The sequence below is a fragment of the Leucoraja erinacea genome, chromosome 6 (assembly GCF_028641065.1).
Source record: "Leucoraja erinacea ecotype New England chromosome 6, Leri_hhj_1, whole genome shotgun sequence".
In the NCBI taxonomy this organism is placed as follows: Eukaryota; Metazoa; Chordata; class Chondrichthyes; order Rajiformes; family Rajidae; genus Leucoraja; species Leucoraja erinaceus.
In genome coordinates, this window is record NC_073382.1 from 14396378 (window position 1) to 14422624 (window position 26247).

At 44.6% G+C, this 26247-nt stretch overlaps 1 protein-coding gene across 1 annotated transcript in view; it reads right to left on the bottom strand.

Annotated features, from left to right (window-relative positions):
* pcca (propionyl-CoA carboxylase subunit alpha) overlaps positions 1-26247 on the bottom strand; it is a 426732-nt gene that overhangs the window by 165138 nt on the left and 235347 nt on the right. Inside the window, exons 17-18 of the mRNA XM_055636654.1 lie at positions 16624-16734; positions 15422-15527 (exon numbers count right to left, since the gene is read on the bottom strand). Of these exons, the coding sequence (XP_055492629.1) occupies positions 15422-15527; positions 16624-16734 (217 nt within the window). The remainder of the gene's footprint in view (positions 1-15421; positions 15528-16623; positions 16735-26247) is intronic.

A 26247-nucleotide genomic window follows, 5' to 3' on the forward strand; every position in this document is an offset into this window, starting at 1 on the left:
ATGGTGAAGGACTGAATTTCATCCCTCACGAACAGAGCTCCCCCACCTCTTCTGCCCACCTGCCTGTCCTTTCTATAGGACGTATAACTCTGAATATTCAGTTCCCAGTCCCAATCCTCCTGCAGCCATGTCTCTATAATCTCCACAATGTCATATCTACCAATCTCCAACTAAGCCTCAAGCTCTTCCACTTTACTTCTTATACTTCGTACGTTCATATATAATACTTTTAATCCATTATTCACCTCACCTTTCACATTGATTCCTATTTCACGGCCATACTCTCCTATCCCTTTGAGAGCTTTCTGTCCCGTTAATTCTGGTGTCTTTCTTAACTTTTCCTGTACTCTCTTTCCCTTTAACTCCATCCTTGTTTTTCCAATTTGTCTCCTCCCACCCACTATTTACTTTAAACCTACCCGTGTAGCAGTCGAAAACTTGCCTGCCAGAATGTTGGTCCCCCGCCTGTTAATGTGCAACCCGTCCCTTTTTGTACAATTCACCCTTAGGCCAAAACACATCCCAGTGGCCTAAGAATCTAAATCCCTGCCCCCTGCACCAGCTCCTCAGCTACACATTCAGATCCCCTATATCCCTGTTCCTGCCCTCACCAGCACGAGGAACTGGAAGCAAACCAGAGATAACCACCCTGGAGGTCCTGCTTTTCAACCTTCTTCTGAGCTCTCTAAAGTCACGCCGCAGAATCTCTTTCCTCTTATTCCCGATGTCATTTGTGCCGACATGCACTACCACTTCCGGCTGCTCACCTTCACCCTTGAGGATGCTCTGCAGTCAGTCCGAGACGTCCTTGATCCTGGCACCAAGGAGGCAATACACCATCCTTGAATCCCGCCTGCTGCCGCAGAAACCCCTGTCTGTACCTCTCAAGATGGAGTCCCCGACTACCATTGCCCTGCCTGACGTCTGTCTCTTCGGCTTTGCTTCAGCGCCACGTTTTGACTCGCAGACCTGTCCCACGCTCAGAATGGCAGTGCCTTCAGTCCCAACAGCTTCCAAGAGGGTGAACCTGTTTCAAGAGGTACATCTCCCGGAGTGTCCTGTACTCCAAGCTTCCTTCCCTTCCTCATTGTCACCTAGTACTGGTACCTTCGGTGTAACGATCTCGCTGTAGGTCCTGCCCAGGAAACTCGTTGATGGGTGAATGGTACTTGCCTATCAATTCATAACGCCCTGTGACATCAGAGGGCTTTCAGTTCATCAGGCCAATTCTGGCTTTCAGGGCAGACCTGTTAATCACATTCCGCACTTATTTCTCGATCACCTAATCTACCTCGCAGGCCCACTAACTTTGCCCTAATTCTCCTGTTACCCACATACACTAACTGCAATAGGAAGCAGCCAATTAACCAGCTTGCTTGTGAATGTGGAAGGTAGCTGGCACACCCAAGGAAATCACAGGCAGGGGAAACGTGCAAATTCCATGCACACAGCATAGAAGGTTAGAACCAAACTAGTGTGACTGGAGCAGTGGGTAACACCGTTACCTGCTGCATGCAGTTGGGATACAGACAGCAGACCTCTGGATGACTGTTATAGAGCTACATATTCTTAGACATGTTTCTGTCCTTCAACATCTCTTCCTTTCTCCTCAGAAGGTAGAAACATGGTGCTAGGTGCCCGCAAATCTCTAATAACTCACCATGACTACTGATGTCTGTGAGTGCTGAGTGTGCAAAACAATGAAAACTGTGTGACAGCAGTTCCACCTCCAGAAAACAAGGCAAATTGTGAATAATTCCAAATCCTGTCCATAACGCTGGAAGTAATAACGTAACTGAAAAAGGGTAGAACCCTGAAAGAACCTAAGAAAAATAGACACTTCAGCCAGAACAAGTAATGCATAAGAAATGCTGCAAGCAATTGGTTTTAAAAGCAAAGACACAGCATTAGTAAACCCTTGAGATCCTTCCAACGCAGCCACACCTGGTGAGTTACTCTGCTTTCTTTTCCCCATTCACCAGGGCAAACAACATAGCAGCCAAGACACTGGTAGTTCAGATATCGCCAGATTAAACATGAATATTGATAGCTATAAAGTCATATACACTCCAAGATAATATCACTGTTTCCAAAATGCTTTCTATCAATCTCAATATTATTATCGCTCAATTTGAAGAAAAGCAAGATACTTAAAAATGCAAAATACACTTTGAATCTTGATTATTATGAGTGGAATAGACAGGGTGAATGCACAGAGACCCAATGTAGGGGAATCAATAACCAGAGGACATAGGTTACAGTTGAGAGGGGCAATATTTAATAGGAATCTGAGGGGCAACTTAATCCACTCAGTGGTGAGTATACGGAAAAAGCTGCCAGAGGAGGTAGAAACAGAAACATAGAAAAAAATAGGCCCTTCGAGCCTGCACCACCATTCAATATGATCATGGCTGATCATCCAACTCAGTATCCTGTACCTGCCTTCTCTCTATACCCCCTGATACCTTTAGCCACAACGGCCACATCTAACTCCCTCTTAAATATAGCCAATGAACTGGCCTCAACTACCTTCTATGGCAGAGAATTCCAGAGATTCACCACTCTCTGTGTGAAAAATGTTTTTCTCATCTCGGTCCTTAAAGTTTTCCCCCTTATCCTTAAACTGTGACCCCTTGTTCTGGACCCCCAACATTGGGAACAATCTTCCTGCATCTAGCCTGTCCAACCCCTTAAGAATTTTGTAAGTTTCTATAAGATCCCCTATATAACAACCATATAACCATATAACAATTACAGCACGGAAACAGGGCATCTCGACCCTTCTAGTCCCAGCCGAACACGTAATCTCCCCTAGTCCCATACACCTGCGTTCAGACTATCCCCCCTCAATCTTCTAAATTCTAGCGAGTACAAGCAGAGTCTATCCAGTCTTTCTTCATATGAAAGTCCTGACATCCCAGGAATCAGTCTGGTGAACCCTCTCTGTACTCCGTCTATGGCAAGAATGTCTTTCTTCAGATTAGGAGACCAATCTGTTGGGTGGACTGATGGGACTGAAGGCCCCAGGGCCTGATGGTCTGCAACCAGGGCACTTAAGGAAGTGGCTATAGAAATCGTGAACGCATTGGTAATCATTTTCCAATGTTGTATAGATTCAGGACCAGTTCCTGTGGATTGGAGGGTAGCTAATGTTATCCCACTTTTTAAAAAGGCGGGAGAGAGAAAACAGGGAATTATAGACCAATTAGCCTGATATCGGTGGTGGGGAAGATGCTGGAGTCAATTATAAAAGATGAGATAGCGGCACATTTGGATAGCAGTAACAGGATCGGTCCGAGTCAGCATGGATTTACCAAGGGGAAATCATGCTTGACTAATCTTCTGGAATTTTTTGAGGATGTAACTAGGAAAATGGACAATGGAGAGCCAGTGGATGTAGTGTGTCTGGACTTTCAGAAAGCATTTGATAAGGTCCCACATAGGAGATTAGTGGGCAAAATTAGAGCACATGGTATTAGGGGTAGGGTACTGACATGGACAGAAAATTGGTTGGCAGACAGGAAACAAAGAGTAGGGATTAACGGGTCCCTTTCAGAATGGCAGGCAGTGCCTAGTGGGGTACCGCAAGGCTCGGTGCTGGGACCGCAGCTATTTACAATATACATCAATGATTTAGACGAAGGGATTCAAAGTAACATTAGCAAATTTTCAGATGACAAAGCTGGGTGGCAGTGTGAACTGTGAGGAGGATGCTATGAGAATGCAAGGTGACTTGGACAGGTTTGGTGAGTGGGCAGATGCACGGCAGATGCAGTTTAATGTGGATAAATGTGAGGTTATGCACTTTGGTGGCAAAAACAGGTAGGCATTATTATTATCTGAATGGTGTCAAGTTGGGAAAAGGGGAAGTACAAAGAGATCTGGGGGTACTTGTTCATCAGTCACTGAAAGTAAGCATGCAGGTACAGCAACAGTGAAGTAAGCTAATGGCATGTTGGCCTTCATAACAAGAGGAGTTCAGTACAGGAGCAAATAGGTCCTTCTGCAGTTGTACAGGGCCCCAGGGAGACCACACCTGGAGTATTGTGTGCAGTTTTGGTCTCCAGATTTGACGAAGGACATTCTTGCTATTGAGGGAGTGCAGCATAGGCTCACGAGGTTAATTCTCAGGATGGCGGGACTGTCATGTATTGACAGAATGGAGCAGCTGGGCTTGTACACTCCGAAATTTAGAAGGATGTGAGGGGATCTTATAAAATAAATAAGATTATTAAGGGATTGGACACGCTGGAGGCAGGAAACATGTTCCTGATGTTGGGGGAGTCCAGAACCAGGGGCCACAGTTTAAGAATAAGGGGTAGACCATTTAGAACGGAGATGAGGAAAAATATTTTCACCCAGAGAGTTGTGAATCTGTGGAATTCTTTGCCTCAGAAGGCAGTGAAGGCCAATTCTCTTGATGCTTTCAAGAGAGAGTTAGATAGAGCTCATAAAGATAGCAGAGTCGGGATATGGTGAGAAGGCAGGAATGGGGTACTGAATGTGAATGATCAGCCACGATCACATTGAATGGCAGTGCTGGCTCGAAGGGCCGATTGGCCTACTCCTGCACCTATTGTCCATTGTCTATTGTCTGTCATTGGATAAACTTTGTCTGATGATTTCCTCTATGAAATGCCTTATGCTGCTTGGCCCAGGTTATTGTTGTAGGGCAGCGAAGGTGAAAATCGGTCCGGTTTTCTGTATATTATTGGCCTCTTCCTCAAAGCCTTAGGAGAACTGCATGTGCAGAAGACCCTGCTGTAAAACTGTCCCTGGTTGGAATGCCTGTTGACATTTACTCAAGGCTCATGCAGGCATAGGCTAATTATGAAGCTTCATGTAGCAACAAACATTGGCAAGAATAGTACAAGTTGCAAATTTCCCAAATGTAATCGAATCATAGCTAGTCAGTCACACAGCGCAGAAACCGGTTCTACAACCAACTCAGACCAAGAAGCCCCATCTGAGCTAGTCCCGTTTGCCTGCATTCGGCCCACATCCCACTAAAGCTCGATCCTCTTTGCTATGTTATACTTCTCTTTTATTTTAATACTGTCCTTGACTTCCCTTGTCAGCCACGGTCACCCATTTCTCTCCTTGGAATCTTTCTTCCTCTTTGGAATGAACTGATCCTGCACCTTCTGTATTATTCCCAGAAATACCTGCCATTGTTGTTCCACTGTCATCCCAGCTCGGGTATCTTTCCAGTCAACTTTGGCCAGCTCCTCCCTCATGGCCCCATAGTCCCCTTTGTTCAACTGTAATACTGACACTTCTGATTTTCCCTTCTCCCTCTCAAATTGTAGCTTAAAACTTATCATATTATGGTCACTACCGCCTAATGGCTCCTTTACCTCGAGTTCCCTTATCAAATCCGGTTCATTACACAACACTAAATCCAGAATTGCCTTCTCCCTGGTAGGCTCCAGTATAAGCTGCTCTAAGAATCCATCACAGAGGCACTCCACAAGCTCCCTTTCTTGGGGTCCAGCACCAACCTGATTTTCACAGTCTACCTGCATGTTGAAATCTCCCATAGTAGCATAACCTTTGTGACATGCCAATTTTAACTCTTGATTCAACTTGCACCCTATATCCAGGCTACTGTTTGGGGTCCTGTAGATAACTCCCATTAGGGTCTTTTTATCCTGACCATTCCTCAATTGTATCCATAATGACTCTACATCTCCTGATTCTATGTCACTCCTCGCAAGGGACTGAATTTCATTCCTCACCAACAGAGCTACCCCACCCCCTCTGCCCACCTGTCTATCTTTTCGATAGGACGTATATCCTTGAATATTCAGTTCCCAGCCCTGGTCTTCTTGCAGCCATGTCTCTGTAATTCCCACAACATTGTACTTGCCAATTTCTAACTGAGCCTCAAGCTCATCCACTTTATTTCAATCAATCAATCAATCTAGCAATCAGATTTATTCATCACATACACAATAAAGTGCAGTGAAATGAAATTGCCATCAAAAAGAACACACAATACACAACAAAATTTTAACACAAACATCCACCACAGCATTCTTCACTGTGGTGGAAGGCACAAAGTACAGTCAGTCCTCCTCTATTTTGCCCCGTGGTCGGGGCCATAACCTCTGCAGTCACCACCGAATCGGTGCTTCCCTACCGGAGACCGCGGCTTCAGGATGACGTAGGTCGGTGCTCTTCTCCAGAGATTCCCAGCGAGGGATCCCGCTCCGGATGGTAAGTAAGTCCCCGCCATACCCACGCTAGAAGCTCCGCAGACCGCGGCTTCAAGATGTTGAAGGCTGCGGGCCGGCGGGTCGGAGCTCTTCTCCTTCGGGGGTCCCCAACGAGGGATCCCAGGCTCCAGACTGAACAGAAGCTCATTCAGACTGGCCAGCGATCGGAAAGAGTTCACGTTGCGCCCGATGCTGAAGCTCCGGGCCCGACTCCGGGAAAGGCCGCACTAATCCTTGCTGTTAAGCCGCGAGGGAGGCGACATGGAAAAAGTTGCCTCTCCGTGGAGGAGGCAACCAAATGCAGTTTCCCCCAGTACCCCCCCCCCCCCCCCCCATATCACCACCCCCTACACAAGACACACCAAGAGACATTAAAACACACATTTGAGCATACTAAAAAAACCCAACAAAAAGTTAAAATGACTAACACGCTGCTGGCAGGGCAGCCGCCTCACAGCGCCCCCACCGACCAAATGCTTCTTATATTTCTTATACTTCGTGTATTCATATATAATACTTTTAATCCATTACTCCCCTCACCCTTCACATCGATTCCTATTTCACGACCATAATCTCCTATTCCTTCCTGAGCGTTCTGCCCCGTTAATTCTGGTTTAGATAATAGACAATAGACAATAGGTGCAGGAGTAGGCCATTCTGCCTTTCGAGCCAGCACCGCCATTCAATGTGATCATGGCTGATCATCCCCAATCAGTACCCTGTTCCTGCCTTCTCCCCATATCCCCTGACTCCACTATTTTTAAGAGCCCTATCTAGCTCTCTCTTGAAACCATCCATAGAACCCGACTCCATCGCCCTCTGAAGCAGCGAATTCCACAGACTCACCACTCTCTGTGAGAAAAAATGTTTCCTCGTCTCCGTTCTAAATGGCTTACTCCTTATTCTTAAACTGTGGCCCCTGGTTCTGGACTTCCCAAACATCGGGAACATGTTTCCTGCCTCTAGAGTGTCCAAGCCCTTAACAACCTTTCTTGTTTCTTTCTTAACTTGTTTTATACTCTCTTTCCCTTTAACTCCATCCTTATATCTCCAGTTTGTCTCCTCCCCCACCACTATTTAGTTTAAACCTACCCGTGTAGCAGTACAAATCTGCCTGCCAGAATGCTGGTCCCCTGCCTGTTAAGGCGCAACCCGTCCTTTTTGTACAATTCATCCTTCCCCCAAAACAGATCTCAGTGGTCTAAGAGTCTAAATCCCTGTTTCCCGCATCAGCTCCTCAGCCACTCATTCAGATCCCTTATCTCCCTGTTCCTGCCCTCACCAGCACGAGGAACTGGAAGCAAACCAGTGATAACCACCCTGGAGGTCCTGCTTTTCAGCCTTCCTCCAAGTTCTCTGAAGTCACGCTGCAGAATGTCTTTCTTCTTCCTCCCGACTTCATTTTTGCCGACATGCACGACCACTTCCGGCTGCTCACCTTCACCCTTGAGGATAATCTGCAATCAGTCAGTGACGTCCTGGATCCTGGCACCAAGGAGGTAACACATCATCTTCAACTCCCACCTGTTGCCGCAGAAACCCGTCTGTACCTCTCACGATGGAGTCCCCGACTACCACAGCACTGCCTGACGTCTCTCACTTTGGTTTTGCCTCAGCGTCACCTTTTGACTCGCAGACCTGCTCCCCGCTCATAATGGCAGTGTCTTCTGTCCCGACAGCTTCCAAGAGGGTGAACCTGTTGTCAAGAGGTACATGCCCTGGGGTCGCCTGTACTCCAAGCATCCTTCCCTTCCTCATCGTCACCCCCCCCCCTCTCGCTTGGGGTATCTTAAGTGTAACGATCTTGCTGTAGGTCCTGTCCAGGAAACTCACATTTTCCCGGTTGATCCTGAGGTCATTCAGTTGCTTCCCCAGTGCCCCAACACGGCCCTTCAGGAGCTGAACCTGGACACACCTTCCACTGCTGTAGCAGCCAGAGGCACCATCAGTGTCCCTGACTTCCCACATCCTGCAAGCCTCACAATGAATCAGCTTACCCGTCATATCTTCACCGCGTCTCGTCCTCTCCAACTTTTGGCGTCGTCGCCTCTCCTCAGCCTCCTCGCCGGTGACTCTTGAGCCAAAGACTCGCACTTTTCTCACAAGGCACATCCCTCGACAGGCCGCTCGCCTAGAGCAAACCTTGCTTATATTACAGTATGAGAAACAAGGTATTACGATAGATGATATTACGATAGGTGACCTAAGCTGGTCAAAGAGGGAGATTTCAAGGAGCACTGTAAAACGCTTTCATCCAACACTCCTAGAAGAAAGCTTTCCCAAAAACTTCTATTTAGAAAACTTTGAAAACTCTAACTAAATATCAAAGAAGGTCAGAGGTTTATGGAGGTGATTCCAGAACTTGGAATCAAGGCAATTGTGCAGCAATTAAATCTAGGTATGGGCCGGAGGCTCGAACTGGACAAATGCTGAGATCTCAGAAGATATTAGGCACGAGGTATTTACTGAGACAGTCAGGGTCAAAGGATGCTAAAGTCTGAAGCCCAGGATAAATATTTAAACTCAAAGAAGTGCCAGATCAGCAGCCAGTGTGGTTCACTGAGTACCTCACCAATGGGCAAACAACACGGTGCGAGTTAGGGCATAGGCTGCTGGGGCCAGCTGCAGATCCCATACAACTACCCCACTGAGCTCAACAAGCTCAGAACAGCCCAGAGGTCAAATATGGCTTTTTCCTGGTCTACATATTTAAACTGTTCACCGGGCAATCTTCCTGAGTCACAGCAATGTCCCTTACACAATAAGTGTAACATTCATTAGTGGTAATTATAAGCCCGGCAGTGTCCTAAATGATGCAAAAAGATTTGAAGAAGTCTTGGCTGTATGAATGATGGACTACAAAAGGCATTGTGTACTGAGGAAAGGCTGCATAGATAATGTGTTATTCTTGTAAATGTAGACCCGAAAACTGTTTATAATATTTCTCAGTGTTGCATGCTTGCACAGTTCTGTACTCTTCACTTCATTTCCTTTCCTCCTCTCCAGAATTATGTGATCCTCTTTCTCTCTCTGGTGTATCAGAAGCAGAGAGAGAGAGAGAGAAGAAGAGAGAGAGAAAACCCATCTCTATTTCTATAAATACCATACTAAGTTTGGGTTAAAAGAACATACAGGTTTTCTGTTTCTCTCAACCATCAAAATGGTACTTTTATTGAAACATATTAAGTGAATTTCAATGCTTTTTGTGAAGTGAGCATTTGACAATAAAACTCACAGTCTCTGTCAGTCTCAACAGCAAACAAGTGGCTTTAAGCTTCACAATGAAGCGATTGTCAATCAAACATGACCACTTCCTGCAGGAAACATGTATGTGCCCATTACATGTGTTGTCCTCACAACTTGTATACTGGTTTACAACTTCAACATTACAAGAACTTAAGCATTGCAAAAAAAGTGGCTTGTGGAACATATGCTGAAAGAGGCCATGCATGAATATTCATGGAGCATGTAAAATCCAGAGCTCTTGTTCCAGTGTGATAACAATCTCACACATTCTAGTGTAAGATAGCTTCCCTAGACCTCACCTCCAGAAAGAAAACCTGACTTTACTCTGACTAATATCAAAGTAAAAGCAATTATTAATTTAAATGGAAGATAGACAATCAGCGGGTTACACAGCATCTCTGGGGAAAAGGAAAAGGTGACGTTTAGGGTCGAGACCCTTCTTCAGACAAAATTGACTGATATCCTTGCAGTTTGTTGAAATGAGGATCAAAACGAGGCATGGTGCAGCCCATTGCTTGATGCTGAAGGACCAAAACGGCATCTGCTTTTGCAGACACACCCCAGTCACAAACTATGCCATACATGTGAAGGTGTTATAGCAGTATGCTACGTTGGAAGATCAGGCCGTCAATCAGCACACAACTCTGAGTTGACATTGCTCATGCCATTTGGTTGCAAAGAGAAAAAGACCCAAGTGCAGAAAATAGTGTTACAGCCTTATACTTACAGAGAAACAGTGCAAGATCCACAATGAGGTAGGTTGGAAGTCTGGTACTACATCCTAGCTTCTGGGAGGGCCATTCTGTAGTCTGATCATAATAAGGGAGATGCTGTTCCTGAATATGATGGTATGTGCTTTCATGTTTTTGTATCTTCTGCCCGAAGGGAGAGGGGAGAGGGGAGAAGGAAGAATAACTGGCATCAAAATGATCCTTGATTCTGATTAATTCTGCTGAATTCTGCTGAAGGGTCTTCAATCAGAAACAGTGACAATGCCTCTCCCTCTACGGACGATGCCAGATCTTCTGAACGTTTTCTGCATTGCCTGTTTTTATTTCAAACCTTTCGCATCTGCTGGATTCTGGTCTGACATCAGGGCTTCTGCTAAAACCAATTGTTTCCAACCATAGGTCCAACTACATTTTCAAATGCAGAACGTGCATCATTGAATAGAAGGCACACAAAGCAGTGCCGGCTATGTGAAGTAGGAATGGATGAGTCGAGATGTGCAGCGGGGGTCAACATGTGGAGGGGGAGTCTATACGGGAGGGAAGGATCATGACGTACGAGGAGGATTCTAGAAGTATGGGGTCGACACCAAAGGGACCAGTCAAGACCAGGAGGCAGGAATAAAGAAACAAAGAGAGGCTCAAAATGCAAGAGGGTGGTGTCTAGACACAAGAGGTGAGATCTAGACACAAGGGGTGAGATCTAGACACAAGGGGTGAGATCTAGACACAAGAGGGTGGAGTCTAGACACAACGGGGTGGGGACTAGACAAAAGGGAACAGGGACTAGACACAAGGGGGTGAGGACTAGACACAACGGGGTGGGGTCTAGATACAAGGGAGTGGGGATTAGAAGTTGGTAAGGGAATAAGAAAGCATCAGGCAATGTGAAAGCAATGAGAAATGGTCTTCAGATGTGAGGCAGTGCAATAAGTGTGAAGGTGTCCCAAGGACTGAGTTACATGAATTTTAGTGAGGGTCTCAGCTTCCGCATGATGAATTGATGAAGTTACAGTTAAAGGACATCCCGCTTTATTTCCACACACAAAAGTGTTGCGTTCAAGAACCTCGGTGCCTGATCTCACCCACACTGTGCCAGGTGTGACTTACTTCCTGCACGATGCCTGCTCCTTCCGCAATCCTCCCCATGTTGAGTGGGATGTTGGAGTATCAATCCACATGCAGTTAGTGCAGGCTGCTTAAGCAATCATGCTAATCAACAGGAGGCATTTTAATCCAAGGGCGAAGGTTAATCGCATTATATTTTCAAGCATTATCCCGTTTATCAACCATACTGCTCCACTTATGTGAATGCTGGTGAGTTAGTCATACATTTCTATATTCATAGTATTTCATATGATAACCACTTCCATAATTCATAAATCTGTAAATTATACATTTGGATAAATATTAGAGAATCTTCATTTCCATCTCGTTCTAAAATGTTAGTATAAGAAACAAAGGGCATATATCACAAATGCATATCAAACTTCAGTCTCTGGTTCTCCACACACAATACAGACCTCCACAAATCTGTATTGATGTGACAGCACAGGTGTACCAATTACATGTCAGGGTTCCTTGCTCGGGTAACCCTATATTGCCCCAATAGTTCAACCAAAGAAGGACAAGATTTTCCTCCAATAGAGTCATACAGTACAAAAATATTTACCCCAGTCATGGATTACAGATGTCTGATTTAAAATGTACTTAGTATGATTTAAAATCAGTCTATGAAAGTAAGCATGCAGGTACAGCAGGCAGTGAAGAAAGCGAATGACATGTTGGCCTTTGTAACAAGAGGAATCGAATATAGGAGCAAAGAGGTCTTTCTGCAGTTGTACAGAGCCCTAGTGAGACCACACCTGGAGTATCATGTACAGTTTTGGTCCACTAATTTGAGGAAGGACATTCTTGCTATTGAGGGAGTGCAGCGTAGGTTTACAAGGTTAATTCCCGGGATGGCGGGACTGTCATATGCCGAGAGAATGGAGCAGCTGAGCTTGTACACTCTAGAGTTTAGAAGGATGAGACGGTATCTCATTAAAACATATAAGATTGTTAAGGGCTTGGACACGCTAGAGGCAGGAAACATGTTCACGATGTTGGGGGAGTCCAGAACCAGGGGCCACAGTTTAAGAATAAGGAGTAAGCCATTTAGAACGGAGGCGAGGAAACACTTTTTCTCACAGAGAGTAGCGAGTCTGTGGAATTCTCTGCCTCAGAGGGCGGTGGAGGCAGGTTCTCTGGATGCTTTCAAGAGAGAGCTAGATAGCGCTCTTAAAAATAGCGGAGTCAGGGGATATGAGGAGAAGGCAGGAACGGGATACTGATTGGGGATAATCAGCCATGATCACATTGAATGGCGGTGCTGGCTCAAAGGGCCGAATGGCCTACTCCTGCACCTATTGTCTATTGTCTACAATGTGCATGTGCTGAAGATCAATAGTTAATAATTGAAGGCTGAAAGATGAAATCCAATTTTGCGATTTATTTACTGCCCTGACCACCTTTAAGACAAAATGGAAATATTTTGTGTTACGTTTCCTTTTAATCTTTCCAACCAGCAATTCAAAGTTGCCATCAGGTGACACCAACATGGGAGTCACGCAGTGAGATAAGGCCACAAAACTGTAAACCCAATTCTCTGGTGCATGATCTATCACAAGCACTGTGGAATCAATCCAAGAGACTCAATCTCCTTTTCTCTCCAGCTTCACTTCCTTAGAAAGAATTAAACAATGCTGCCATAGTTTCATTGCCTGTATAACTCATTAACACCTAGCCCACAGCCAACAATGGACCGTTCCTTGATCATCGTTACTTTTTTGCATATATTTCATTCATTTGTTCTTTATCTATCTACATCACCGCCTATATTTATTGTTTCCCTTTCCCCTGACTCTCAATCTGAAGAAAGGTCTCGACCCAAAATGTCACCTGTTCCTTTTCTCCACAGATGCTGCCTGAGCCGCTGAGTTACTCTAGCATTTTGAGTCCATCTTCGACATCTGCACTTCCTTCCTACATATACCATTACAAATGTTGGGGATGTAGAAATTGTAATCTGTGGTTCAAAAGTTCATCAATCTGAAACCAGGAGCAGCAAGTGTGAGATCATTGCTAATAAATCCAATAAAGCTAAGGGCAAAATGGCTTTGCTCAAAGGGTGGTCAGAATGTGGAACTGACAACCACAGGAAGTGATCGCAGGAAAGAGCAGGCAAAGGAGAAGCTAAATAAGAATAAGCCTTTGTTAAGGTCCCGCACGGCAGACTGTTGACTAAAATGAGAGCACATGGTATTGGGGGTAGGGTGTTGACATGGATAGAAAATTGGTTGGCAGACCGGAAGCAAAGAGTAGGAGTGAACGGGTCCTTTTCAGAATGGCAGGCAGTGGCGAGTGGAGTGCCGCAAGGCTCGGTGTTGGGGCCGCAACTGTTTAACCATATATATTAATGATTTGGAAGAGAGAATTAGGAGCAACACTAGCAAGTTTGCGGATGACACAAAGCTGGGTGCCAGAGTGAGCTGTGAAGAGGATGTTAGGAGGTTGCAGGGTGACCTGGACAGGTTGAGTGAGTGGGCAGATGCGTGGCAGATGCAGTATAATATAGATAAATGTGAGGTTATCCACTTTGACGGCAAAAACAAGGGGGCAGATTATTATCTCAATGGGGTTAGGTTAGGTAAGGGGGAGGTACAGCGAGACCTGGGCGTCCTTGTACACCGGTCACTGAAAGTTGGCTTACAGGTAGAGCAGGCAGTGAAGAAAGCTAATGGAATATTGGCCTTCATAACAAGAGGATTTCAGCAATGGAGTAAAGAGGTTCTTCTGCAGTTGTATAGGGGTCTGGTGAGACCACATCTGGAGTATTGTGTACAGTTTTGGTCTCCTAATTTGAGGAAGGACATCCTTGTCATTGAGGCAGTGCAGCGTAGGTTCACGAGATTGATCCCTGCGATGGCGGGACTGTTATATGAGGAAAGATTGAAAAGACTAGGCTTGTATTCACTGGAGTTTAGAAGGCTGAGGGTGATCTTATAGAAACATATAAAATTATAAAAAGACTGGACAAGCTAGATGCAGGAAAAATATTCCCAATGTTGGGCGAGTCCAGAACCAGGGGCCACAGTCTTAGAATAAAGGGGAGGTCATTTAAGACTGAGGTGAGGAAAAACTTTTTCACCCAGAGAGTTGTGAATTTATGGAATTCCCTGCCACAGAGGGCAGTGGAGGCCAAGTCACTGGATGGATTTAAGAGAGAGTTAGATAGAGCAATAGGGGTTAGTGGAGTCAAGGGATATGGGGGGAAGGCAGGCATGGGTTATTGATAGGGGAGAATCAGCCATGATCACAATGAATGGCGGTGATGGCTCGAAGGGCTGAATGGCCTCCTCCTGCACCTAGTTTCTATGAATACGGACGAGAGAGAGAGACATGGGGATGGGAGTGGTGGAGAAGGGTGAGTGGAAGCTCATGTGGAGCTGAAGTAGACCATTTGGGTTCAGTGGCCTGTCCTAATGCACACTTGAAGTAATCATGATTGCAAACTGCTATTAACTTGGCCATTGAAGCACTGCAGTGCCCACATTATCGCCTTGAACAAATCACTGTAAAATTATGAAATCTTTTCACATCTTATTCCATTGGTTCTGGCTTGACTAATGAGGACATTTGAAAACCTATATTACAGGTATTCATGGATACATTGAACATCATGTCAACTGAATTACCTCATCACCTCATTACTGTGTTTACTGCATGAGGGCAAAGCAGCTAACCATTAACAAGCAGCACACAGCTAAACAACACAACCACGTAGACCTGCAGATCATCGCATTATTCCACTTGTGGCAGGCAAGATAATATTTCCACATCCACCAATTTTAATTCAATACTAAATCTTACAACACAAAAACAGACCACCTAGTGAGTTACACCAATGTTTGTGTTTGGCATTTGTGCCTTCTCTCATCTTGTCCACCAAAGCATATCCTTCTCTACATTTAGGCATGAAAGCTAACAAGTGAGAAAATAGTTTTCATCATGGAGGCTTGTTTCAAGCAAGTTGTGGTTCTGAAGATGAAATCCGTACGTTCACTGAACAACTCTTACAATATCTTACAGAAACAGTAATAACATTTTTCCCATTAAAATTCGGAACTTTGTGACAGATGGCAGAAACAGGCATGAGTGAAGAGCTACCACGTGTCAAAGATTCCTCACCTTGTGGACCTTCTGAGAAATCGCTGAGCCTTGAGCAGAGAAGCCACGTAAATCGATGCAGCTGTGGCTAACAGTTCCTTGAGCTCAGACTCTTGCAGTTTATGCCCTGTTGGGAGAGTGGTTTTTAATAGAATAACAGTGGACTGCCCAGAAACAAGTTAGTCACTCCCATCCATCCCTGCCTTTGGTCCATGCAAAACTTCACCAACCTGCTTCATTGCACCTAAACCACCTTATCTTTTAAACCCTTCCATATCCTTCACTGTGCTCATACCATTTGCTTCAACCATTTTAGATGATACAAGTTGTGTGTTTTTTTTTTAAAAAGCCTCCCTCATTTGTAACCATACAGCATTAAATTAAAGTTACATGTCCTCCCTGGGTTTCGAGCACCCGACTGATGGGACACCCCATACACACGAACTAGCCTTTGAGACTGACAAAACGGATTTTACAGCTACTGCAGGGCTTCAGGCATCTTCTGCCGGAAAAAAACGGGATATTTCCATGAGCTTTCCCCTCCCACCCTTACCTGCCCCACCCTGAAATGCACCAATTGAGGGCTGGTTAAGGAGAGCTGGGATCGCTGAGCAGACGAATCCACTCACCCACTGAGTTAGTGAGGCCGGCTGGCAGACGCTCGTCCCATTGCTTGCTCGCTCTCCCTTCGTAGATGTTTCTATGACCCTCTCCCACACTTTGTTATTGTTCATTTCCAACGCAAACAGTTTGATTTATGAACAGTTTCCAAGACCGAATCTGTCATGACCTAGTGATTGCTTGAAGGCCACGGCAATGAAACGAAACATGCAACTTAAGGCAAAAGTGGTTCTCGATGTTTCATATGCAGATTCCATAACTCCATAAAAATAACAAGAGCTAAGAGTTATATTTCCTCCAATATAGAAGCAGGAGTTTTCATTCTTATTTCTCAACAAACATCACTGAATAGCAATCTCTAGATAAATAACTCTTTGGACATAGAAATAATTGGGGATTTCTGGTCTGATCAACTACCATGTATTATGTTTAGTTTCATATTGTAGTAGTCCTAAGGGGACCAAGATCTGTTTTCTGAACCAAAATTATTTCAAATAACCTGTAAAGCAACCGATTCAATATATTACACTTCAACAAGTCACATGAATTCTATTAACCCAAGAAAAAACTGTCTTAAGTACATCGAGTCTGTGGACACAAACCTTTGAAACCATCAGGATAGACCTCTGGAAGGAAATTTGTGGTGATGTCTCCTTTCACAAAGCGTGGATGGATGATAACCTCCCGGAGCAGTGGAATATTGTGAGTCACTCCTGGAAATTAGAAGGGACTGTTAAAAAAATTGTAGTGAGATCCAGATAACCTGGAATAATCATACTCTCTCTTATGTAAAAACATCTGCCTAATGTATACGAAACCAAAGCCCATATTCCGCTGACGTACAAACCTAACATTAACTGTAACAACTGTTTTGAAAATACTACTTTTGAAATATTTCTCTTACTGGTGTTAACTTGCTTGAACTGAATTTCACAGAACATAATGTAACAGTATAAAATCATGAGGGGCAGAGATAAGGTGGATAGTCTGTCTTTTTCCCAGGGTAATGGAGTCTAACATTAGAGGACATAAGTTTAAGATGAGGAGGGTAAAACATTTAAAGGGAACTGAGGGGCAAGTTTTTCATACAGCAGGTGGTGGGTATGTGGAAGGAGTTACCAATGGAAGTATTAGAGGCAAGTACAATTAAGACATTTAACATTTCGATACATATATGGATAGGAAAGGTGTCTAGGCATACAGGTCAAATGCAAGCTAATAGGAATAGTTTAGGCAGGAACCTTAGTTGGCATAGATGAGGGGCCGAAGGGCCTGTGGCCATGACGTAGCTTCATGACTCTATGACAATTTAATCCTATAAAGTAGTTCCGTCTTGAATTAGACATTAAACGTAGACATCATCTACCCTCACAGATAGATTTAAACATCTCATCACAACATTTTAAAGAGAAGGGAATTCTCCCCAATGACCTGGTCAATACTGATTCCTCAATCGACATTCATAAAGATGAAAATTAATTGATCATTGCCTTGAGGAGCTTGCAGTGTACAAATGGTTGTTGTTTTGCCTATAATACAGAAGTAACTACACTTCAAAAGTACTTCATTGCCTGTGAATGCTTTGGAACACCCTCACCTCATGAAACCACCAGAGAAATTCATGTCCTCTTTGATTTTTAATCTTATATGCAACTTCACAAATAGTCAAATCAATTTTATCCATGAGAAATCATACAATGTGTCTTTACAACCATCAACACAGCATTGGAAAAGGTAATTAAATCACATTTAATGTTTTAATTGCATTGCTTTCAGGAAATGTGATTGAAAGAACAAGGGGTAGGTTTCATGAGAAGACAAGGCGAGAGTTGGGCATTCGGGGCTAAGGTGGGTAAGCAAGCAGGAATTGAACTGTGAGGGACCTGAGACTGAGATTGTTTCTGCTGGAGCAGAGTCGTCTACAGGGAGATTTAATGAAGCTTTTAATGTTTTGCAATGAGATGTTTCCCTCTTTTAAGGAACAGTTAACGTCAATTTCAACATAAAGTATGGGGAAAGGGTCACAGGAAATATTCCACCATGCAAAGAACCATTAAAGCAACTGATGCTTTGCTTCACAGAGGCTTTGATGCAGATCACTGCAATTTTTGTTTAAAGGATTGAGCAAATTATATTTGGCACAAAGAATTCATAGAGCTACAGGGTGAGAGCAAGGCGGTGGGATTCATTCTGGTTGTTATAGTCAAAATTTCCCACGAGCTTGATGGGAGAAATGGCGAGCAAACCTCTGTGCTGCAATCTTCCATGGCTCTGTGGAAAGTTGTGGGAGCTCTTTTAATATCGGATTGACGAAGACTGAACACATTCAAATAAGAAACTAAATGTGCTGGAGTTTTTTTTTTACAAAATTAACTAATCCAGAGAGATGGTGCTTGACGACCACAGGCAAGTGATTTGAATTTCTCAGTTGGTTACCTAAAAGACTTAGAAATCAAAACCTGGCACTTGAATCTTGAATCATTCCAGGTACAATGCCAAGTACAATGTTGACACTTCAGTGGCAGCAAAAATCTCTGATAGATGGACAATATTAAAATATATCAAGGTTGGTTCTTTGAACCTAAATGAATAAATCATCTTCACTACAGTAATCAATAAAGTTCCAGGCTCATAATTTTGCAGCATCACTTGAAAGAACACTTCAATATGAATATCATCAAAGGTATCAGTTCGATAAAAGACTGTCTACCATAAATAAATCAGAAGAGTGTAAAATATGCAAGTCAAGTAGTTGTAGACATCGTGTATCTAAATTTCAACTGCAATGTGTGTGCTTGGCAATTGAAAGAAAATGAGTTTTATGTTACAGCTCCACCCGGTTTGTGGGGGTGGGGGGGAGAAACAGGCAAAATAGGGCAAGTCAACTTGTCTTCACTTCATCAAATAGCATGTCACAAGTGTTGGATGTGAGGTTCATTTTGACCTCTGCCAAAGTTCACAAGGTCCACATCTGTGTGTGAAAAGCTGCCATGCTGAAGAATGATGACCCACAAGCTGCCTTCTCCTGACTACCTGCTGCTTCCAAAACATTGCCGAGACATTAGCCACACACTAACAGGATCAAACAGAGGCCAAACAGCTATGCTTATTTTCAATCGTGTGGTGTTGCAGCTGCAAACAAAACCAGATTTTCTTTATACTTAACCAAACTAGGTTTAGTCTAGAAGTAAGATCTAAGAAGAGTACTTCCAATACATTGCTGAATGACTTCTCTTGGGAGAGCAATCTTATTTAGAACCTACAGGACCTTTCCCTCAACACCTACATTCAGCACACATACAATACGTTTCCATGGTTTGTTTTTAGTTTAGAGATACAGCGCAGAAACAGGCCCTTCGGCCCACCGAGTCCGCACCGACCTGCAATCCCCACACATTAACAGTATCCTACACACACACAAGGGACAATTTATATTTATATCAAGCCAATTAACCTACACCCTGGATGTCTTTGGAATGTGGGAAGAAATCTGACAAAACCCATGTGGTCACGGGGAGAACGTACAAACTCCATACAGACAGCACCCGTAGTCGGGATCGAACCAGTGTCTCTGGCGCTGTAAGCCCTGTTAGGCAGCAATTCTACCCTTTTCACCCATACTGAGGTGAAAACTAGCAACAACTGCAAACTTCTGCCGTGACAAACACTGGAATTATACCAGACTGTTTGTAGTGAGAGATAACTTTGATATTTTGTTGTTATATCAGTAATTGCCTCTGCAACTCACCAAAGGGGTTCTATCTGGATATAACGATATTAGTGAAAGCAACCCAATTACAAAGCACCTACAGATGAACGTGCATCCATCCCATGGACTAATGTAATAAGGAGCAGGTGATTTGTTGGAAATCTTTACCGAAGTGTACTATGGAATCTACGTTGCCGTATTCATTTGTCAGAGATTGATAATATTTGGTAAATGAAGGTCTGGAATTATTAGATCAAAGCAGCGCAGAAGTAAAATATCAGTCTTGTGTGAGGGGCGGAATAGCCATCTCCTGCTTTTATTTCTCTGTATTTTCACAGTTGCAACACTCAAAACCGTAATTCCTTCCCTAAACCTCTGTTTTCTATAAGGTATATATTAAAAGCTTGCCTCTTTAACCAAGCTTTGGGTCAACCATTTAACACCAGTTTGACTACTTTTTTGCCTGTTCACTTTCTTGCTGTGTTAAAGGCTTCAAATAAATATTGTGAATCTCGTGGGTATATTTCAGAACATAAAGCTGGTCTGACGAAAGGGCATGGTATATAGCCAGAAAGTTCAAAGAGACAAAAGAATCACACAAGTAGAGGATTTATTTGGGATGCTAGAAGAGCTTGGCAGTAAGCTCAATGGGGAAAGGGGAGAGAGCAGAGTGGAACCATCTGCAGAAAGTTTTAAGGTGAGAGTCTCAGAGCGCTGAGATCAAGGAAGGCCAAGAAAGAGCATGGAACAGAAGGAGGATGATGCAGTGATGGGACAAGAGAGACAATGATGGAATGCAAGAAAAGGGAAAGAAAGGAAAGCAGGAAAAGAGGAAGAATAAATATAAAGGGGCACATGAATCTCCAAAAGCCTCAGTTGGGCACAAGACAAATTTAAAGTCAATATTAGCCAGATATTTTTCATACACAGAACAATCTGCAAAAAGTAGACATTGTGAATTATTTAAGATATAATGTGGATCTATTGGAGGGTTCCTTATTTGCATTATAGCATAAACGCAATACATTCAACCCAACTGGTCCAAGCTTATGCTTATACAACCAGGGTTAATCTATTACTCACTTTGAATTCAACCCACACCCTCCAGAGCATTCCTCCTCTCCTTCAACATCATACAATGTTCTCTATGAATTCATTAATCTGAACAACTTGCTCTATGTGGTTGTGGGTTCCACATTCCTGTCCTTCTGCATAAACAATTCTACAATCCATTATTTCATGCATATACACCCTTTTTTTTAATCTAAGTTTCCCCAAATTTCTCCCACTCACCTGACTCAAAACCTTCCTAATTCTGAGCACTTCTCAGGGTCAAGTTGGACTCCCATTTCATACTCTGCTTAATGTTATGCAAGATGGAGCAGGCCACATTGAGACTTGAGCTGTGGCCACTCCAAGATTCTGTCAATGATACTGTCGAGACTCAGCAACTACCCGGCTGTGAAATAGGTGGTAAGAGAATCTCTTGGAAGAAGTGACCAGGCAAATAAACTCCCTGTTGAACTGAAAGCAAACATACTCTTGAGGGAACTAATGCTAGTTTAGGTCACATTACAGGAAGAATGTAAGAGCTTGAGGGAGATTTCAGAGGAGATTTACAAGGATATCACCAGGATGGGAGTCCAGTTATGAGCATAGACAGGCTCAGCTGGAGTTGCTTTCATTAGAGAATACAAGGCTGTGCAAAGATTTAATTGCAGTATAAAAAAAATATTGAGAACTAAACAGAGCGATAGACGGGATTTTTCTAAGCAGAGAAATCAAAGACTAGTTTGCACAATTTTGAAGGAATTTGTATAAGGATTACAGGGCCATTAAGGAACAAAATATTCACCAAAGCAGCTGTAGAAATTTGGAGGTGGACACAAAATGATGGAGTAACTCAGTGGGACAGGCAGGATCCATGGAGACATGGAATAGGGACATTTCGGGTCGAGACCCTTCTTCAGAAAATCAAATGTTGGGAAATACCCTTACTACTTTTAAAATATATTTGGCTGAGCACTTGATATGCTGACCTATCAAGCTACAGATGGAGATGGAATTAGTTTGAAAATAACACTCTTTGGATTGCGGAAACACAATGAGCTGATTTCAATTTTTTTTAAAATAAGACAGTTTGACAGACAGGAAGAGGTATATTTTATTTTTCATTCTGGTCTTTCACTTCCAAAAGTGCAACAGTTGTACAGAATCATGACATTTCTTATTCTCACAATACCTGCCAAACATTTGAACATTTACCAAATCAAACTATTCAGGTCAGGTTAGATTTCCATTAATTCCTTTTAAAACATATCCATGACCATTGATATTCAGACAATATTTGATGACGGTTTTCTTTTGTTGTTTTAATCCTGTTGTGCAGAAATTGAGACTCGAGCTCCATACAGGATACAAAACAGCAGGCTCCCAAAATCATTGTGGATGCTCACCAATGATTTTAAACATTAATATTAAAAGACACAAAGTTTACCAGCGCATTATAATTATTTTATGCTGTAGTCTGAATATTATAACCTTTGAAGAACATGCCTGAAACACTTGCACTTACACCTCCTCCAACCTCATCTATTGCATCTGCTGCTCTACATGTCAGCTGATTTACATTGATGAGACCAAGCGTAGGCTTGGCGATCGTTTCGCCGAACACCTCCGCTCGGTCCGCATTAACCAACCTGATCTCCCTGTGGCTCAGCACTTTAACTTCCCCTCCCATTCCGAATCCGACCTTTCTGTCCTGGACCGCCTCCATGGCCAGAGTGAGCACCACCAGAAATTGGAGGAGCAGCACCTCATATCCCGTTTGGGCAGTTTGCACCCTAGCGGCACGAACATTGACTTCTCCAATTTCCGGTAGCCCTTGCTGTCTCCTCCCCTTCTCAGCTCTCCCTCGGCCCTCTGGCTCATCCTCTTCCTTTCTCCTTTCTTCTCCCCGCCCACCCCACATCAGTCTGAAGAAGGGTTTCGGCCGGAAACGTTGCCTAATGCCTTCGCTCCATAAATGCTGCTGCACCCGCTGAGTTTCTCCAGCAGTTTTGTCTACCATGCCTGAAACACTGCCTCCGAACTGACTATTTCTTCAACAAAGTGTTTCATATGCTGTGATGCTTGCATGCAAAAGCCTTTTATGATTTGTTCAATAAATATCCAGGTGGATCAGCAAGTTAGCAAAGGGAATGAACAACACTGACGTCAAGTCAAGTCAAGTCAAGTCAAGTTTATACACATACGAGATGTGCAGTGAAATGAAAAGTGGCAATGCTTGCGGATTGAGCAAAAAAACTACAAAACAGAATGGAACAGAATCACATATTCACATATTACATATTTGTGTGAGGAAAAAAAAGAAAAAACAGCAATTTTAAAAAGACACCACACAACAGTAAAATGGTACATTAAAGTTAGTCCCTGGTGAGATAGGAGTTTATAGTCCTAATGGCCTCTGGGAAGAAACTCCTTCTCATCCTCTCTGTTTTCACAGCATGGCAATGGAGGCGTTTGCCTGACCATAGCAGCTGGAACAGTCCGTTGCTGGGGTGGAAGTGGTCTCCCATGATCTTGATGTCTCTGGAGTTGCACCTTCTGATGCATAGTTCCTGCAGGGGTGGCGAGTGTAGATCCCATAGTGTGTTCGGCCGAAGGCACTACTCTCTGCAGAGCCTTCTTGTCCTGGGCAGAGCAATTCCCAAACCAAATTGTGATGTTTCCGGACAAGATGCTTTCCACAGCCGCTGAGTAGAAGCACTGGAGGATCCTCAGAGACACTCTGAATTTCCTCAATTGCCTGAGGTGGTAAAGGCGCTGCCTTGCCTTACTCACGAGTGCTGTGATGTGTGATGTGCATGTCAGACCCTCTGAGATGTGGACTCCCGGGTATATAAAGCAGCTCACCCTATCCACAGTATCCCCATTTATCTTCAATGGAGTGTACGTCCTCGGATGTTGTGCTCTCCTAAAGTCCATGATCAGCTCCTTAGTTGTTTTAACATTCAAGAGGAGGCTGTTGTCCTGACACCAGAGTGCCAGATCAGCCACCTCCTCCCAGTAGGCCTTCTCATCATTATCGGAGATCAGGTCCACCACCACAGTGTCATCAGCAAACTTGATTATAGAGTTGGAGCTGAACCTAGCTACACAGTCATGTGTGTACAGGGAGTACAGTAGGGGGCTGAGGACGCAACCCTGGGGGGATCCTGTGCTCAAGGTGAGGGACTTCGATGTATTTCCCCCCATCTCGACTACTTGGGGCCTGGCGGTGAGAAAGTTCAGGACCCAGGCCCACAGGGGGGTGTTGAGCCCCAATTCCAGCAGCTTCTCAGCAAGTCTGGTGGGGATTATCGTGTTGAAGGCTGAACTGAAGTCTATGAACAGCATCCTCACATAGCCCCCCTTCTGGCTGTCAAGATGAGAGAGAGCGGTGTGCAAAACCTGGGAGACCGCATCGTCCGTGGATCTGATCGGACGGTATGCGAATTGGAGCGGGTCCATGTTGCGAGTGAGGAAGGGTCAGATGTGTTTCTTGACCAGCCTCCCAAAGCATATCATGACTACCGAGGTGATGGCCACCGGACAGTAGTCATTCAGACAAGCTGGGGAGGCATTTTTAGGTACCAGTACAATGATGGGTCTTTTGTAGCAGGCAGGGTCCACGGACTTGGCCAGGGAGAGGTTGAATATTGTAGTGAGCACCGGAGCTAGCTGCGTAGCACAGGACTTAAGTACTCGCCCTGAGATGCCATCTGGGCCTACAGCTTTCCTCGTGTTCACCCGTGTCAGAGCCCTCCTCACGTCGTGCTCGGACAAAGAGAATGTGTGCACATCCCCAGTGATGGACCTCCCTTTAGCTTCGATAAACAGCACGCTGGCAGTGTTGTCATTAGCTTGCAGACCTGGTGTGATGTTGCCCGTCTCAAAACGAGCGTAGAACGAGTTCAGGTCATCAGCTAGGGTGGTGTCGGCACTTCCAGTTAAAGGGAGGCTGCTCCGGTAGTTGGTTACAGTCCGTAGCCCCTGCCACAGGAGTCTGGTGTCCTGCTGCTCCATCTATGACTCCATCTTGTCCCTATACCTCCTTTTTGTGTCCTTCACTGCCCTTCGCAGGCGGTAGGACTCTACCTTGTCCATATTTCCGGATGCCAGGCCCGAGTTGTAGGCAGCGGTGCGAGCATTCAAGGCCACACGACCGGACCTGTCTACCCAGGGTTTTTGATTCGGAAAGGTGCTTACCCTTACCGATGGGACGATGTTGTTGGCCATTGTTGCGATGAAGTCCGTGACTGCTTCCGCGAACTCACTGACGTCACTGGAACTTGCTTGGAACATATTCCAGTTGACACCTGTCAGTGCATCTTGCAGCATGGCCTCTGACTGGTCCCTCGTCACTGCCGCTTCCCGAACTATCCTCTGTTTATACTCCGGCAGCAGGAAAATGGCAGCATGGTCAGATTTTCCTAAGGGAAGGAGTGAAACGGCCTTGTAGCCCTTCCTGAATGGCGTATAGCAGTGCTCCAATGTTCTCTCCCCCTGGTGGCACACGTGATGTGTTGGTAGAAGTTCGGCATGACCTTCTTGAGATTTGATTTATTAAAATCTCGAGCCACCACCATAGCCGCATCCGGGTTCTTTTTTTGATGCCGACATAGCACATCATGTAGGGCTGATTGTGCCACGTCGGTGTCCGCCTGCGGTGGAATGTAGACGGCTTTGATGATCACTGAACTGAATTCCCGGGGAAGGTAGAATAGGCGGCATGAGATCGTCAGATGCTCCAGGACCGGCGAGCAGGAACGGGAAAGCATCTTGATATTTCCAGGGTTGCACCAGTTGTTATTGGTTATGAAGCAGACTCCTCCACCCTTGGATTACCCAGATTCTTCTGTTCTGTCAGCACGGTAGACAGTGAAGGACTCGGTTGGGCAGATTACCTGATCCGGAATCAGCGAGGTCAGCCATGTTTCGGTCAGGCAGAGGATGTTGCAGTCCCTTATGTCCCGCTGGAATCTGACCCTCGCCCTGAGGTCATCCAGCTTGTTTTCCATGGACTGGACATTCGCCAGAAGAATGCTGGGCAGAGGGGGACGAAAGGCTTGGGCTCTCAGCCTATTCCAAATACCCCCACCCCGGCCCCCCGCTTACCCCGATGTTTTCTCCGGGTTTTCCTTGGAGCCGCGCTCCCATTGGTGTTGCCTCGGCGCTCTCTGTTGATCTCTGCTGGCCACGCTGGGTGGTGAGTACAGCGTTTAAAAAGGCTCCGTTTACACTAGTGTTTAGATTTAAGAGAGTTTCCCTGTCATACTTTGTTAGTACTAGGGAGTTGGAATTTAGAAATAAATTAAAAAAGAACATGCAAGTTTAAAATACGCACAGTTTCCGCGGAGCTGCCATAATGGTGACTGGACAGGGCCGCACCATCTTGAGACATCTAAAGCTATCCAAGTTTGATCACACTTGAAGAATTAAACAGAGGGTATTTGATCCATCTTGTCTCTACTGG